We start from the raw sequence: 18583 nt of genomic DNA, 5'->3' as shown, positions 1-18583 counted from the left end.
AGAAAGGGCAATAACTCTGAATTTCCCGCGGTTTATCGAATTTAAATCAAAGTTCTTTTGTACTGAATCAGTTTAAATCGTTTTTTAATTAATTGTTGCAAAATAGGGATAAGATAATAGGAAAGACGGGATCGACTTTATACGTTCTATTCACAAGTATATTGTTGTAAATTATTATAAATTGTTACCAGATAATTGTCAAATTGCAAAATAAGGACAAGATAATAGCAGAGACCTGTAATTTTAAGAGACAAGAAATTTGTTAATAAGTCAGTTTATCGAAAAAAAAATATATATCAAGCGGTGGAGAACGAGATTCCCTGACCTTTCCACTTATTTATTAAAATATTTTTCCCCTTTAGATGAAATAATCTGAAATATGTGTAGCTAATGCCCAGAAGACGTAAAGAGTAATCAAGGGAACCAAAGTTATAGCGGTAATCAAAAGAATGTAATCCAGGGACAAAGACCAGACATGGAAAACAGACATACACAACAAAGAACATAAAGTAACTAAAATCATACATACAAAGTAACAAAAGTAAATGAGCAACTCAGACTCCACTAAAAACTGGGAGCATGGACCAGGTGCACCGGTAGGGTAAGCGTCCTCTGCTTTTCTAGAAACACCCGCCGAGTTGCTCATAAAAAGTCAAGTCCGGGTAGACAAACGAGGGAAGGAAAACTATGACCCGTAGAATAAATCAGTTTTCATGGTGCTGATGGATACATCATAACGATCCACGAGTTCATGATAACGGCCATAAAACTTCCGTAGTGATGACTTCAATCTTGTAGCAACATAACTCTGTTCCAGAAGCCTATTTGTTAGAGTTCCAGCGCGATACAAAAAGTCTGCGTAGTTTCGGTAAGCTCTGGCATAACGTATGAGTTGTGATATGAACACTCCATATGCAGGAGCCGAAGGAATGTTGCCACAGATGAAAGGAAAGTTGACAATTCTGAATGAAAAGTCATCACGTTTGTCGTAAAGTTTGGTCAATAGTTTTCCTTTACCATCGATGTTTAAGTGTAGGTCATGGGAAACTGAAGATTTTATTCAGTTATCTTTAAAAAACAACAAAAATGTGATAGATTAATGTGAGTATGATGAATTCAATTTTGAATTATTTCATGCTCGTAGAAAAGGGGTAGGTAAATTGTGTTCAATAATTCTTTATCGTTTGTTTTAGTAGAAAGAAAGAAAATGGTATGAATATGATGTTAAGATGTCGCAAAACGGGAATCTGAAGGTTTTATTTCAATATTTGCAGTACTTTTTTAGTCATGATCATTTAAAGTCAAGTTGTCACTGTCGATTAAGTAAGTGCAAGATCTGTTTCCCGAATGACATTAGATTTATCTTTAAAGTATTACTCAAAAAATGTAACAATACATACGCCAGTTTACACAATGTTCAGGTTCGTTGTCGCGGTTTTATGACGTGGAACACCTAGATGAACGAATACAAAACCATAATCTGCATTGACTACAAACTACTTGTTTTTATCTTTTTCTGTTAATTACTAAATTTTCAAGTCGAAATTCAATCAAGGGAACTATGTGTCGAAACTGTCGTCGAAATCAATCCTGTCCTTAGATACACATACAACTAATTCACAGTTGATAAGGTATAGCACAAGTGTTATTAATTGTCGCACATATGTGTCATGTAAAACCGCTTAGTTTATTATGGGCACCTAGTTTCAGAAATACGTACATAAAGTTTTAGAATATAATTTAATCAAAAAGGTCTGATGCGGAAACAATAATCAAGCACTTTTGGGCCCATTCAACACCTATATCTCTATTCACATATAATCCTAGATGCATCTACATGTAGTTTTGAAATCACGTATAGTTATACGCGTGCAGCATATCGAAATTTCAATTTATATGTCTGGTATATCAATTTGTCATTATCTATTCTTAAAACATGGCCATGACCAAATAGCCAAATAGCAAACTTTTGAAGTGGAATGATTATTACAAATAGCAATAACACCAGACCGCAGACTGATGCCATTCCTGGGAAAACTACATTATCGTGCAAATTAACATGCCAACGTCGAAGCAAACTTCGGTTTTTATTTACATCTCCATCCGATGTCAAGAGGCGATAACCGTACTAAAATCTGTTATAATATTAAGACCAGTACACAATTTGTTTTCAACCTAACTGTCAGTTTTAGTTCGTTTATTTTTTCGTTCCGAGGGATATGGATAAGAATGTCTCGATTCTGTGGCCATAAAGAAATAACGTACCCTTTCAGCATATTTAATTCGGAGTAAAGATGATTGTTGGTTTTGCTTATTGGCGTTAAATAACATGGAATTAAACTTGCTTTTTTGTAGTAATAACGGAAAAGGGGACCTTAGTTATACATTTGAACTTTTAATGGGTATGTCAATGGAACTATTTTCGTGCGGCGGTGTAAGAAATAAATGCAAATGCTAACAGATCTATATGTTCTGGCGACTGCAATACATGCATCAATTCTGATCTTCGATCTAAATTGATAAAAAAGAATAATCAAGGGAACCAAGGTTATAGCGGTAATCAAAAGAATGTATTCCAGGGACAAAGACCAGACATGAAAAACAGACATACACAACAAAGAACGTGAAGTAACTAAAATCATGCAAAAGCAAATGAGCAAGTGGGACTCCACTAAAAACTGGGTAAGCGTCCTCTGCTTTTCTAGAAACACCCACCGAGTTGCTCATAAAAAGTCAAGAAAAATGTGGATTCAAACACGCATTTAGGCCACCCTTTTTTGGATCTTTTATCAACTTATCTTATTTAAGTGTTAATATTTTTAAAAGAAAAAAACTGTAAAGGTTTTTTTTCAAACAGAAATAAATTGATTATAATGATAAATTTCACTTGACATCGGAACAAAGATAGATAGCACATGTACTTGGGATCGGGATTTTTTTTTGGTTAAAAAATATACCAGTTGACTCCGTATATCAGAAAATTTTATGTGGATAGTATAAGTGCAATATTTGCTGTTATAACACATATTTTCGTATTTTATTTTCTTTTTAATAAATCACGATCCAAAGTACCTGTGATAGATAGTACTGGAAATATAACCAAGGGCTATGCATCGGGAGAAAATAGATCCCAGGGCTACGCATGGATGGAAATGAAGCCCAGGGCTATGCATGTGGGTGGGATAAATCCCAGGGTTTAGCATGGGGTAGGAACATTATATTTTTGTGTTGTCTGGTCTCTGTCTCTGGATTACATTCGTTTGATTTCCGCTAGAATCTCGGTTCCCTTCATTACTCTTTCTGATAAAAATTCCACACTGCAGTCTCCCTGAAAATTTCATCAGGATAAAGAGGCATATATAATGCCATAGACCTGTAACTAAATTATAGGTTTCAGATAATACTTAAATACCCAACTTATTCAATAGTTGTTTTTGTACTACAATATATAAGAACTTGAGTTTGATTTGAAAACAAAATTGATACAAGTAATTTTTAGACATTAATTCATTGATGAAATACTTACGTCATATGAAGCCACGCAGTAAAAGATATTTGAGGTGACAGGTTTGCGAAAAAAAACGAGCGTTAATTGGTCCTATTTATTAAAACAGTAATTCAATTATCGTGCTCCTAGAAGAGTAATTCTATAATACCATAATTAATTTTTTGATACTCTTGATCATTCTAAACATTTCAAACTTAAAGTAATATTTGATCTTTTGACTAATAAATCATCCTCTGCCTAATTCTTAGGTGGACAGCTACTTTTAAATCTAGCTTTCACCTGCTACAATCGAATTAATTAGCAGCTGACTAAGTATTTTTAAACTAAGGTTTGTATAAATTCAGAAACTGTCTTTGATGTTATTTTATTGGTTTTCATGAGTCTTAATTTTGTTTTAATAGGCTTTGTTTTGTTTTTAAATTATATTTGTTTCCCCAAGTTAGTTTTCGTTTTTAAATGCTATATTTGGTAATAGATATCAGCATTATGATAACTATCCGAATTAAACAATTTTCAAAACATGAATAAAAACATATTGACACTTCTCTGATAAATCAATATTTTTTTTTGATAATAAAGTATGTATTCTTGTGCAAAAATAAGTTTCCCCAAACTCCTTTCATATAAAATAATAACCTTTGATAAGAAGGGCTCTTCAGTAATGTTTTTATATTTGTTTGTGTTCCCATATGAATGTACCAGTAAAGTAAAGTAACTCTACAATACTGCCAAGCTAATGGTAGAAAGAGAAGATCATACATGTACTTATATTTTTTATTCAAATTAACCCATCTCCAATCAAATGTACATCATTAACAAATGTTCATGTAACTTTATTTAAAAATCATAAAACCTTCCATATATAAAATGCTAACTCCTTTTGACACTACATATAAAGAACTAATCCTTCAAGAACCAATTAACATCCATCTAATATAACAATGTCATATCTTGGTCCTGTCCTTCATGCATTCCACAACTACTCTACATAATATGTCTACTGTAAGTAAACCTGTCTAAACCATGCAACAAAATACATGAATATTAAAGTTACAACCTGTTCTCAACACAAATGGAAAATTAATTACAACCTGTCAAAGGGAAATTAGGGGAACCAGGATTCTGACTGAAATTAGGGGAATCAGGATTCTGACTGAAATTAGGGATGACTAGACAAAGGAGATAGCTATAGAAACCAGGCTTCAATTCAGGTGGTTGGGTGGGGAAGGTGGGGGGGGGGACGCAGACTTGTTGCTCACCCACCTAAAATTGGAAAATAACATGCACATAGAAGCAAACATAAATGAGGAACCTATACTACGTTTAAAACTAGGAACATGTACCAGGTGCACTGGTAGGGTAAGCTTTCTCTGCTTTTCTAAAAACATCTGCTGAGTTGCTCTTTAATTGTGACTTCTGTTGTAGATGAAAAAGAGGAAAAACATGACACTGCAAACAAATTAGTTCTTATAGTGCAGATGGATGCAACATGTACATCCACAAATTCATGATGACAACAATAAAAATTTTGTAGTGATGACTTTAAAAAAAATATATACAGTGAGCAACATAAAACCTGTTTTAGAAGGCTTTAATGTTGTAAATGCCATTTTTAAGGGGCCATTGACAGTAAAATGGTAAGGTATAAAGTCATGGTCCATTGACTCTATATCAAGAATTTTATGTAAAATCACAACCTGTATGAAGTACATAGATAACTGCTCCACTCCTTATTTGGATATGGTTCATGTGCTAATGCTGAACATAGTATTTTTATTATTTTTATGTTGTACATGTACTAATACAGGTACATGCTGAACAACATTTATTTTCAGTATTTTATTCTCAAATCCAACTTCATTTTTACTAATAATGTCTTCTAATTGTGCCATATTTTGTTACTAATCCTGGACTATAATAATACCAAAACATGTTTATGGTTTAAACAGGTCTTACTATAAACATATTGATTTCTTTAAAGATACCATATTTATAGGATTTCTACTATCATGGAGACAGCAAGAATGCCAAGGCCTTGGTAAACATGGCTCTATTCATTAATTTCAAAGTACATTTGTATCAATGCTGGTACTTTTCTTTTTTTTAAGTTTGTAAAATCATCACACGAAAGTATGAATTTTAAGTTCAATACTATATAAAAGAATTCATTATTGCAATTCCGGTAGCTAGTTTTTTGGTCAATTTTATGATATAATTTCTGGCATAATTTTGCTTTTGATAACAAAAATAGTTAAATATTTCTAGTCACTTAAAAAAACATAGAAAAAAACATGCACTGTTATAAATAGCATGTTTAAAGATGTATATATGACAATTCAATGAAGCAACAAAACTATGCTCAACCTCAATATTCATAAACAAAAGCAACCTTAAAGAAATATAAATTAATTTCTAAACTTTTAACAAAAAAACCCAAAAAAACAAAAAAAAAAAACAAACATGTAAATATCAGAACCAAAGTTAGACAGTAATAAACACTTACATGTATAATCATTATTTCAGTCAATAAAATACAGTAACAAATTATTTGGCAGCAAATGTTATATCACTAACTTGTATGTCACTAAACTTAAAAAATTCTTATTAGACATGTTAGAATAATGTGAACTTCCATGGCTACTCATATCAAAATTTTGAGATTCAATGGCTCTAAAATAGAAAGTTTCAGATTTCAAACAATTCGTCAGGTTTTGTGACATTTGAGCAGAAATTAATAAAGAAATACAAAAATTTGTAGCACCGTTTGTCTGTCATGAAAGACTTCAAAGTATCCTGTTACAAACCTGTTGAACAAGGGTTTAATTAAAGGATAATATTGAATTGAAAAGAGTGAAAAACCAAAATATGACCAAAAGTGCCAAAGAATGCCATGATTAAACAAGAGCATTCTTACCATGAGGTATTATATTTTGGTTATTTATAATTAATAAACAATTGATTATCATATTTATTTCATGTTGATAGATGAGTTGGTACTCTTAATCATCAGTGATTCTCGGACTGTAGAATTGTGGTCTGCACTATCACCAACTTCAAATAATTATTCCTTTCATATTTTACCAAATACACTATCTAAATTAAAGAATTTTGTGAATACTATGCCTAAAGATGCAGGGCTTAAAAACAGACTTTTAATATTCGAACAAGTTATAATCTTTTTCCTTTGCTGTCAATGTCTATGAAACATCAATACATACTTTTAATAAAATAACTATATAAATCATAAGAATTTCTAATTTTGTGCAACTTAGGTTTTCATTGTTTTCTTGACTTCAAATAATAAGTCAGTCTAATGTACTCCATGCCACACCAATAAAAGCTGATAAATTTTAAAATAAAGAAGGGTTAAAATCGATGAATAATTTTACAATAAATTAAATGAAAACCAAGGAAAAAATATGAGCATCCATGATCTTGTGCATCGCCTCCCTTTGTAAAAGAAAACATAAAAATAGCACCATTATAAAATGTCAGATCACATGGTATAATGCTTAATCACACTGTCAAATGTTTGATCACATGACTTGTCCCTAAGGCTCTGGTTGGTCCATGTTTTTGTCTTAGGCTGTTGCTTTGCTCTTGCCTTTCTTCTGGAACCACTCATCACTTTTGTCTGCTGCTATTGCCTAAAATTTAGACAGAGTTGTATCAAAATGAAGTTGGAAAATCAATGAAATATCTCTATGTGTAGGATAAAGAACCGGTCCTCCACACTTCGAACAGCCCCTGATAATGTGAAAATGTTTACATATTCAGATTGTGGCTAGGCTTTCCAAATGGCTTCCAGATGGCAGAAAAATGGGGTTACTAATACAAATAATATTGTAAGCCGAGACTGAAGAAACATTAACAGCATTCCACCACTCAAATCTGACAATTGTCGTGACCTATTATTCAGTCTGTTAAATGCTATCAAATATCTCAGTTTTGTTTGGTTGAATTGTATTGAATACTTCAGACCACTAATTAATGGTTTTCTTTACTCCATTTCTAAATCCTCAATCCATAATTACTTATTAATGTACAAATGATATATTTGTACTTAAGTCACTAATACATAAAGGACATATTGGAAATAAAATTCAAGAGGTTAGTTTTAAATTTTCTTCCATTCTACTGCATATTTCCTTCATCAGGCAGCATGGCAGGTGTATTGCAAGGAGCATGACATACCTGCTAACCTTTGGACAGTTCATGAAGGAGACTTTTTACGTTAGACCAAATTTTGATGTAAAAATTAAATTATTAGTATATTTCACAGAAAATGTACTGCTAGTAATTTTAATTAAAAACCACCAACAAATATTACATTTTCATGTGGAATAATCTTAATTTTCATTAAATTTGACTCCGCCTAATTGGGAGGGTTAATAGGTATTCATCTGAGTTTTAATACCCCAGTTTTTGTGGGGTCTGCTGCTCCTCCTTGTATTTTATTTTATTTTTTTTGTCTTTCTTATTGTTTTTTCAGTTTGTATGTTATCAAACATGTTTTTGACCATGCATTTCCCTTTTTTTATATCCCGGTTTTTGCATTGCCACTTTGGTATTTTCGTTTCGTCTTTCTTCTTTTCAACAAATATGGACTTACCATTCAAACATGTTGACTCTCTCACATGAGGGGGGAGACCACCTTGAATTCAATTAAAAATGTAGAATCTCCCACATAAAAATGTAGAATCTCCTACATACAAACTTAGAATCTCCCACATACACATAAAAATGTAGAATCTCCGACATAAAAATGTAAGATTTGTGGGATGTTTTACTATATTTTTTTGTTGAAAAATACTGTCAAGAGTTTTTATATTAAATAATTGTTTTTATATAAAAATTTCTCAAATGAGACTGTGTCGGATGGTGGAGTCTCCCACATGAACTGTTCCAAAGGTTAACAGGTTTGATCACTCTCAGTACAATTCTTGGGTAAGCCTGAACATTTTACAAATGGCATAAGGCTAATAAAGTATCAGTATGGAATTGCTTTTCATTGCTGTAGAATTTCTACTTTAACGAAAAAATATGTGTTTTCATTAAAGATGACAATGCCTAAAGTAGACAGCTTATCTCAATAACCCCACCCACCTGATTGAGAAGATCATCAGCTTTGGGATCTACTTGTGACAGATCTTTGAAACCTTCATCACCAACAAAACATATCTCATGTCCATCCTAAAAATAATAAAATGAAAAAGTAGAGTTAATAACAACAGATTTAGAAATAGTAGTCTGCCCGCCAGCCTGAGACTGGTTATTTTTGGCAAGGCTGGCTAATGTTACCAAAAATTTATACAGCTATGTAGTAAATATACTGACAAATTGTATTCAGGACTGGCTAGACTTTGAGTGAGTTTCCTACACTGTTAATGAAATGAAAAAGTACAGTAAATTTTGTCTTCAACCAAAGTGATTTAAAGAAATGTGATAGTCTTAAAAAGGAGCAGATTCGCATATACTATTATAGTAACTGGGAAATGATTGCAATGCTTTGTTATTGCAATGATTATGCTACGCTTGGAATCATTATGGTTCCATCCAGACCATGTGGAATTTTAAAACATTACTAATGCCAGATTTCAGTTAAATATTAAAATCACATTTTGATCTTAATTGAAAATATTGCAAAAATCAATGAAAACAGTTATTTCTGAATTTACATATTTCTACAAGATGTTGATCTCATATTTAGATATGATATGATACTTATTTGGACTCCACTTTCACAATAGAAACATATTTTCTGATTTGTTCAATACTCCCAGATCTACCTTGGTGGTTATGGATCCTCTGTCAAGACGAGCAATCAAATTGCAAGATCAGCATACCCCCCTCAATTAGAAAATAAAATGATTTCTTACCTACTGGTACAATGTAAAAACTTACTGGATCAGCTAAAATAACAACTTCAACTGTAGCTTTACCAGGGGTATCTAAACTTATTAACTCAGTTAGGATGGTCTGGTTCTCATCTTTCATCTTGGCCTGGATATCTGGAAGCTAAATGGATGAATGTACACACAGTAACAGCAATTAGATAAGAACATTTCAATATTCTTGTTACTTTTGATTCTTTCAAAATTTGATAAAAGTGAAGCATTCAAAGAGTATTGTATAGCAATACAAAGTTGCTTACTGGAAGAAAAAAAAATTGTAGAAGAGAACAGAATACAAACTTCATACATAATATTTTTAGAGAAAAGTGCTGAGAACTGAGTCATTTCTAGTCCAAGGACCATAACACATAAAAAATTACTGACTGGAACAACAAACAAATTTTATCTGTAACTTAATTGTTAAAGCAATGTACCAAATATCAAATGTATACCTGCAAGCATGATGAAAAAAGTGTGGAAAACTGAATTGCAAGACTGAATGACAAAATGATGGACAGAAAAATATGTCACATTAAAAGTTGGGAGTTGCTTACTTTTGTCATCAATTTTCAGAAAGTAGAGCCAACAAAAAATTTCTATCTACTTTATATTATACCTCCAAACCTGGACAGGCAAAAGCTATTCTTCCGAATGCTGAAGCATGGTCTACATTGGTACCTGTATCAAACAGTTCTAGCTTGCACTGAAATAACAAGAATTTCACTTGTTATGAAAAGTTTGAGTGAAACACTGTTGATTATTCATGTGGATTCATGTGAAGTTTGAATATGTATGTATTGAACATGAAGAAAACACATTTGGGAAAAAGAAAGTTAGATTATTTGGTTGAGGAATCCTCTTCCATCATTTTGTGAAAGGAAAAAAACACACTAAGATGTGGTGTAAACATGGATTCAACTTCAGTTTGGAGTGCTCCAGATCATATATCAGAAATTTCAATTTTCAATATGGAAGCTTTTGAGAGTAAGTTAAAATTATAATTTTCTCATCAAGAGTAAAAAAATCATTTTAAAACCAAGACTTTTTTAAAATTAAATAATTAACTTCTCCCATAAAAATCATATGAAACTCATAAAAAATTAACTGGCAGGAAGCTGCAGTTGGAAAAGTCTGATGCATAAATAATCACTCTCAATGAATGGGAGAAATAAGTGTTACCTGCTTGTCATCGTAACCAAGTGTTGCTGTCTTATCATCCTGAGAGTAAATCTTCATACCACACAGTCTTGTCCAGTAATCTGAAAACAAAGTGCTCATTATCAGTTTATCTTTCAGTACATCTCCACCTAAGAATCATGTAAAAGGAAATATAACAGTAAGTAATACATAATCTATAGTACATAAATATTGCAACTTAAAACACTTTAGGAAGCCTAATAAACATCATTTTCAATAAAAAGCACTTCAGTGGAAATTTAACATACAAAAAATGTAGCATATAATTTAATCTAGATGTCAGCAGAATTCTATAGGAGAAAGAACAAGAAAATCTACATACAAAGTTTGTATTTACATAATAACCCACAAATTATCTTATTATTTACAGCATTCCTATTAGAATGAACCTTGCAAAACTTAATAGGCCAAAACTTATGGTTTATTACATGTAGTTGGAAAAATTACATGGAAAGTTACCACAATTACCTACCGACTGATTTCTCTAAGTCAGATGATGACAAGGTCACTTTTTTGACAGGATCTGTAAAAAAATATAAAAATATGTTGTTATTGCCACACTATAAACTTTTTAATATCAGTAATGAATGACAATTCTATCCTAACATTATACGAGATATTGATTTGAATAATGGAAAAAAGGGGTGGGGTGAGATCTTAAAACATTTGAATAATCCCAGTTTATTTTCATACAACTGTCATATGCCAGGATTGCATTTCTTATTGGCCCAATAAATAGTTGTCTTTTCTCTCTTTTTTTTTAATTTGTTTAGATCTTTTTGTAATTAGTTAATTAACTGATAAGTTGTTTTGAATAACGTATTTGCTTATGATGGCTATTAATTGATTGCCCAACAACTTTATGTTGATGTATTGGTCGTGATTCGCTTGTTTTATCAAGATATTGTTATCTCATTGGAAATGTTTCACATATTTGCATCCATATGATGATGAAAGTGATAAGTAATTCTTTCTGAAAGTTTTATTTGATCTCATTGACTGCCATCTTTTCTCTAGAAAATTATCATATGGAATACAAGGACATGTGCCTTTCTAATTCACATTCATCAAAGAGTAATCAAGGGAAAACAAGATTCTAGCAGTAATTGAAAGAATGTAATCCAGGCACAAAGACCATACATTGAAAACAGACAAACACAAAAAAGAACATAAAGTAACCAAAATAATACATACAAAGTAACAAAAATGAGCAACTGGGACTCCACTAAAAACTGGGACCATGGACCAGGTGCATCAGTAACACAAAAAACTGTAATGGAATCAAAAGACAAAATAACAACAAACAAACCCAAGAGTTATACTAATGAGGCTGACTTTCTCATATGAATTGGAACAGCAAAAATGAAAAAAATCAATTGGAGTAAAGTATATAATTAACTTGAATTATTATGGCCCCCAAAAACTTCTCAGTCTTCATTGCACAACTCTTGTGGAAATTCTGTTTGTAGATAATGTCAACAGTGGTTGGAATACTATGTGACAAACATTGACATAACAAGGAGTAATGTGCTACTATATGTTCATCTGAATATAATAGCATTAAAACATATGACTTTTCAACACTGTATATTTCTATTCCCAATACTCAGTTAAAATCCCGACTTAAAAACATTATACATCATTGTTTTTCCAAAAAAGATGGTACACCTAGATACAAATATATAGTTCTTGGTAGAGATTCCTCATACTTTGTAAGAAATAATTCCAAATCATCTTCCAAATATACAGAGGAAGATGTTTACAAAATGCTGGAATTTTTAATCGACAACATATTTGTCCAGTGTGGTGGATGTGTTTTTCAACAAATGGTCAGCATTCCAATGGGAACAAACTGTGCTCCTCTACTTGCTGACCTATTCCTTCACTTTTATGAGGCTGCCTTTAAAGCTGATCTGATCAGAAAGAAAGAATATTGTTTGGCTAGATCCTTCAATCTCAGTTTCCGCTATATAGATGACGTATTATCTTTAAACAATCCTAATTTGGGGGATTTGATACATCGCATCTACCCAAAAGAACTTGAGATAAAGGATACTACAGACACTGTGAAGTCAGCTTCATATCTTGACCTACACTTCGAAATCGATGGTAAATGAAAACTATTGACCAAACTTTACGACAAAGGTGATGACTTTTCATTCAGAATTGTAAACTTTCCTTTCATCTGTGGCAACATCCCTTCAGCACCTGTGTATGGAGTGTTCATATCACAACTCATATGTTATGCCAGAGCTTGCGGAAACTACGCAGACTTTTTGTATTGCGCTAGAACTCTAACAAATAGGCTTCTGGAACAGGGTTATGTTGCTACAAGATTGAAGTCATCACTACATAAGTTTTATGGTCGTCATCATGAACTCGTGGATCATTATGGTGTATCCATCTGCACCATGAAAACTGATTTATTCAATGGGTCATGGTTTTCCTTTCCTCGTTTGTCTACCCCGGACTTGACTTTTTATGAGCAACTTGGCGGGTGTTTCTAGAAAAGCAGAAGACGCTTACCCTACTGGTGCACCTGGTCCATGCTTCCAGTTTTAAGTGGAGTCCAAGTTGCTCATTTGCTTTTGTTACTTTGTATGTATGATTTTAGTTACTTTATGTTCTTTGTTGTGTATGTCTGTTTTCCATGTCTGGTCTTTGTCCCTGGATTATATTCTTTTGATTACCGCTATAACCTTGGTTCCCTTGATTACTCTTTCATCAGATACATGTAAGTTATTTAACCTACTCACTGACTGAATGTATGCCTAAGGATATTTTTCGTCTATCCCCAACCCCAATTATTCTCTGAAAGGTGAATGAGAAGCTGGCAAAATACTCGCAATCAACAAAAAGATAGAATACTGTAAAGTCAGAAATTCTTGCAAAAATGCAATAATTAAAATTATTACATATGGCTCTATTTTACTGTTTTTCTATTGGCCAGAAGCAGTACACGTGATATTCCATTTTCCAACATTTTGATTAGCAAAAAGATCTTTCTTTGCAATAAATTATCATATCGCACTCTCAAGCTAAATTTATGAATGAAAGTATGTGGCACGATCCATCACTGTCGTTGATATTGTAATAACCAATCAAATCCCTTCTAATAAATGAACCGAGCCAATAAAAAAATTGCATTGGAAGCTGATCAGATCTCAGTTGTTTGCAAAATGGCAGCGCCCAGCGTAGACAGCAACTCAGACAGTACTGCAGCTAATAAAAGAAGATTTGCTGATTCAGAAATCGCTGAAATTATTAAGAACAAGGATGCTGAAAACATAAAAATCGACAGACCAAGCCCTGAGACTTTTAACCACATATTTACGTGTAAAGGACATGTAAGTCAATATAGAATACGTAAACTGTCAGGAATTAGACCCCATTCTATGTAACTTTTATGCTGAAGCAAGCGGAAGATGGAATTTTGTACACTTCTTGAGACATTTAGGTTTCCTGCACACACGATACCCAAATGCATACTAAACGAATGCTTCTATCGTGCATTTAAAGGAACGCACCTATCGCATGTTTAAATGCACAATAAACGAACACTCCCAGCATGCATTGTAACACACGATAGACAAACACTCATATCGTTCGTGATGATCGACAAAAAATAATAGTATTGACATATAATGGAAGACAGAAAAAAAGAAAATAAAATTAATGAAATTATATAAATTAATAATAGCAAAAAAATTATAAAAATAACAGTTAAATCAAGGAAATAATCAAAGAACAAAAACGCTTTTATCGTGCGTTTAAACAAACGCAAAACGATGTGTAAACACACGATAAACGATGCACGAATGCTAAAATGGGAAATGTAAACGTCTCAAGGACTGTATAAGAAGTCCTCTCTACAAACATTTCGCCATGGACTATGTTCTTACTTCTAAGATTATCGAGAAATTAACATCATGAAAGGCAGTTACTTCGAAGAATCCAACTGTGTGGTGTCACTTTTACCATGTTTACATGCAATATAAATGACCATTTTCATCAGAAATAACTGTTCAAATTGTGAAACTGACATTTTCTGTTGATTTGATCTTGTCATAATTAAATTTGTTGAATTTGAAGTTATCTATTTATCTATATATATTTATCTACATATCTATATCCTGAATATAGCTCTAGATCTAGTTCTATATATAACCTTAATAATTTAAATCCCATTTTTTCTGTGAAATTACAAAATTGCAATATTAATGCACACAATAATTTCTGAATTTACAGCATTTTGAAATCATAGTGTATTTTTCTTTTGTGAGTATAACACGTGGCTATTTTGAGTCAAAAATACAAAAAGTTTGGCACTTCTATTTTAGGCAGATGCTAAGTGGTGCGCTTAAAGTACCTAAGCCCACAGTAAATATTTTGCCGAATTTTGTTGTTTTAAGACAGACCACAAAAATATGCCAATTAGCACTCCATGTAAATTATGCGCTATATGGTATTTAATTAAATTTGTTTTATCTTTACCTCCTTCTGAATCTTGTTCTACTACAATAAATTTGTAGCCATCAGGCGATGTAAGAATACTTAAATCTCCATCCTTTACCACAGGATAGTTGTTCTTTGAAGCATTCCTTAAAATCTCCTTGGAATGTATTGTTATGCCCTATAAATACAATGACAATCAAAATATTCTAAATTCAGGAAGTTTTGCTATGATTTTCTCAAAGTGAAAAATGACCGCATGGATTTGAATCACAATAAATCAAGCTGAAGTTATCAGTATAAAGCTTTGTAAATTCCTAAATCAGCATTGTATCAATATTGTAAAAAATCAAAATAGCAAGTTCATTAAATGAATGCCTAAATATTACTTTCTGAATTCAGAAGTTCTAACAATATTTATGGATGATGATTGCTGCAAGAATCCGGATAAATAATTATAAATTATCTGATACATTGTATATATTTTTTATGATTCATAAAGAAGACCTTTTTAAAACCCTACAAGTTGTACAAACCCTGAAGTCATTTCCCAGCTTGTAAGTTCCTATACCATAGTTATAAGTCAGCTCAACAACAAAATGTGAATCTTCAGGCCCAAATCCTACCATAGACTTACTCCATTTCCCATCGTAAGGGCTAGATAAGAACAACAGCAAAAATTTACATGTACATGTATTTGGAATGTCACAGGTGATTTGAAATTTTGCAAGACAGTCGTAGGAAGTTAGTAGATTGACTTTTAAATGCAGTTTTACTACAGAAATAGGAAATAACAAACTGCATGCTTAAGCATGTTCCAGCCTTTTGAATGAGTGAATACCTTCAAAGGGTATTGCCAAATATAATAGTATACCAACATTTATTTTTTTTAAAAATATTGATTATTGAGAACACATGTTTCTGTGGGAAATAACAAGTCAAACAGATAAAATTAAGGACTGTGTTTTATTTACTCTAGTAAAAGAAATGACAAGCTGTTTTTATTTTTACGTGAGGACCAACCTCAGTTTGATTCAGCACATAATTGTAACCTTTAACTTATCTTGTAGACATTAAATTATCTAAGCCTTTGTTCAAGTAAGAATGGTACAAGGGCAATAGGAAAAAAAACAATTGCATATTTAATATGATCTTTATAATGCTTCCGAAAATGCATTGGAAATTTTCAGCAATGGTTTCACATCATCTTTCTTTTTATAGGAAGAAAACAAGCAGGGAAAATATTTTTGTTTTGTTCAAAGGGAGATAACTTAGATTTTGCCTACACATATTACCATACAATGTAACTTAAATTCTTATCAAATATCCTTTACTGGAAGGCTTCATGGAAAAAAATATTGTCAACCAATACAGTGCTTCAAGCTACATTTGTACCATACATGAAAAATAAAAATATGTTACTTTTTTAAATGAATCACTTACATCTGATTTTACATGATTCTTAGATGGACAGATAGTTTATTTATTTTAAAAACTTGTACCATTTTTATCTTTGCCTTCAATATAGCAATAATCAATCAAGACAAATGTATACAGACATACAATAAGTACAAATATTTCAAAACAAGCACATGCTACCAATACAAACTGTACTTAGTCTGAAGTCATTGATTGAATTGTAACAGATTTATATATTTATAGAAACATTCTCTTGGTATATTTTGACATCAAAGGAACATTTCTTTTTCTGAAAGTTACAAATTCATGAAGCAACTATTTCATTTAATGGACTAAGAGACTAAGAATAAAAAAATTATTTACAATTGGTCTGGATTTCTTTTTTATTGTAAATTCGGTCCTGAAATACCTCTTTAATTTGAAAGCATTTTTATCAGGTCGAAATAGTCAATCTTAGACGCTTTTTTCACAATGTAACCTGGTGCTGTCAATTGAATCTTATCTTAATCCAAATCCCAGTCAAAATGATCAATTGGTCGCCTTTGGTCCGGAAAAAATATATGTCTGCTTAGTTAACATTGTATTAAAAAATAGGGTTTGTAGGGAGGGAATTTCATTTTTAAAATTAATTCAAATACACTCTTACATAGTGTATGGGAGGATTTTTTACTTCCATGGTGCTAAACTGATAAATGAAAGAAAAGCCCATTTTAAAAAAAAAAGGCTGAAAAAACGTGCTAGGGTAGGTAGAGTAACCTTAAACAAACAAGTTTTTTTTCTGGCATTACAGATAGCAGCCAAGACTTACCCATTACATGCTGCATCACATCCCTTCTCAAACTCTTCATGTCTCAGGAACTGAAAACACAGTGTAAAGTTTATCCATTGATTAAAAAATATCTTTAAAAAAAGAAACAGTAATAGCAGAGTTACAAAAACAAAAAACAAAACAGAAACTACAGGTCAAAATGTAGCATGAATTTCAGTCTGAAACTAGGGACTAAGGAATGTCTGGGTAATTATTTTGTTGAAAATTTGAATATCATCTGTTATAATATGTATAGAATTTGGATTTTAGTATTCTTGCGTCACATGGTGGATACTTTATCGTGCATGTAGTAGAGTATGGTCCAGATTGAAGTATGGTAATTTAAAATCTGAATACATGCCAAGCCGTATTTTTAAGTGATTTCCATATCAAGGAATGGATGAACCAGTATGTTTTTAGAGTGAGCTAATGGAAGAGAAAATATTCAAAATTTGTTGAAATGAAAATTAAGGATCTAATACACCATTTATACTATGGGTAAAAATAAAAAATTCTGCCAGATGGCTGAAATGGGGTTTCCTGTGCACGCCTTTACTCCAACTCCTGTGATTACATGGCATCGAAAAGAAACAATCCCACAACACCATTTTTTCAATGCGATCAAATTAGTGAAATAAATCAATGTTAGCTGCGAAAACCTAGCTGGAAAGTCCTTGGAAAATCTTTTGTGATATAGCGAACCATACCACAAAAAATTTCCAAAGTACCAGCTACAATATACTTCTTGCAGCTGAAATCAATGTATAACTTTCGTACAATGCATATAGATCTATCATTAATCTTTCACATTTTTATGCTCAAGTCATTTCTTTCCCAGCATAAACTCACATTTTTTTTTTTTGCATTGATTTAAATCTTACACAGAAAAAGTTGCCTTCAAACTAATTAATTTGGACAATTACTTTACTTCTGTTGCTTCTTGTTTAAAATAAATTCCAGACAAAATAAACATATTTTTCATGCCAAAAGTGAATAACCCCTGGGCTTGTGTCGTTGCAAGTAATAGTGTGAAATCATAACCAGGTTGGGAGGGTTTCAAACTCTAGGCTGGCTACACATTGTATGTATATTTTGTCTGTAAAAGATGAAATTGATTTGCCATTTGCATACTTTCATTCCCAGTATATTCCTGTAAAATTCTGCTGTTTTAGTTCGATTGCCAACTTTAAACACGAAGTGAAGTGCCCTTCTTGTTGTCATTGTGGATATTTAAGTAAATTTGTAAATCTGTTCCTCCTAACCCTAGTCCAGCAGCTGTCGAGTGTTTCAGTCTTAAAGGCATGT

At 32.1% G+C, this 18583-nt stretch overlaps 1 protein-coding gene across 1 annotated transcript; it reads right to left on the bottom strand.

Annotated features, from left to right (window-relative positions):
- Window positions 1-4268: 4268 nt before the first annotated feature.
- Window positions 4269-18583, bottom strand: LOC148606077 (glyoxalase domain-containing protein 4-like). Its single transcript, XM_088545066.1, has 10 exons — window positions 18410-18583; window positions 17279-17328; window positions 15588-15708; window positions 15094-15232; window positions 11072-11122; window positions 10582-10661; window positions 10019-10105; window positions 9413-9526; window positions 8615-8701; window positions 4269-7155 (listed from the first exon to the last, which is right to left on the bottom strand). The coding sequence occupies exons 1-10, from the start codon at window positions 18497-18499 to the stop codon at window positions 7090-7092; spliced, it is 885 nt and encodes a 294-aa protein (XP_088401192.1). The 5' UTR covers window positions 18500-18583; the 3' UTR covers window positions 4269-7089.

Source organism: Perna viridis, chromosome 9, assembly GCF_037379345.1.
Source record: "Perna viridis isolate PV_CMFRI_1.1 ecotype Kerala chromosome 9, ASM3737934v1, whole genome shotgun sequence".
Taxonomy (NCBI): domain Eukaryota; kingdom Metazoa; phylum Mollusca; class Bivalvia; order Mytilida; family Mytilidae; genus Perna; species Perna viridis.
The sequence above is the reverse complement of the archived record's forward strand: the minus strand, read 5'-3'. Positions and strand labels throughout refer to the sequence as shown.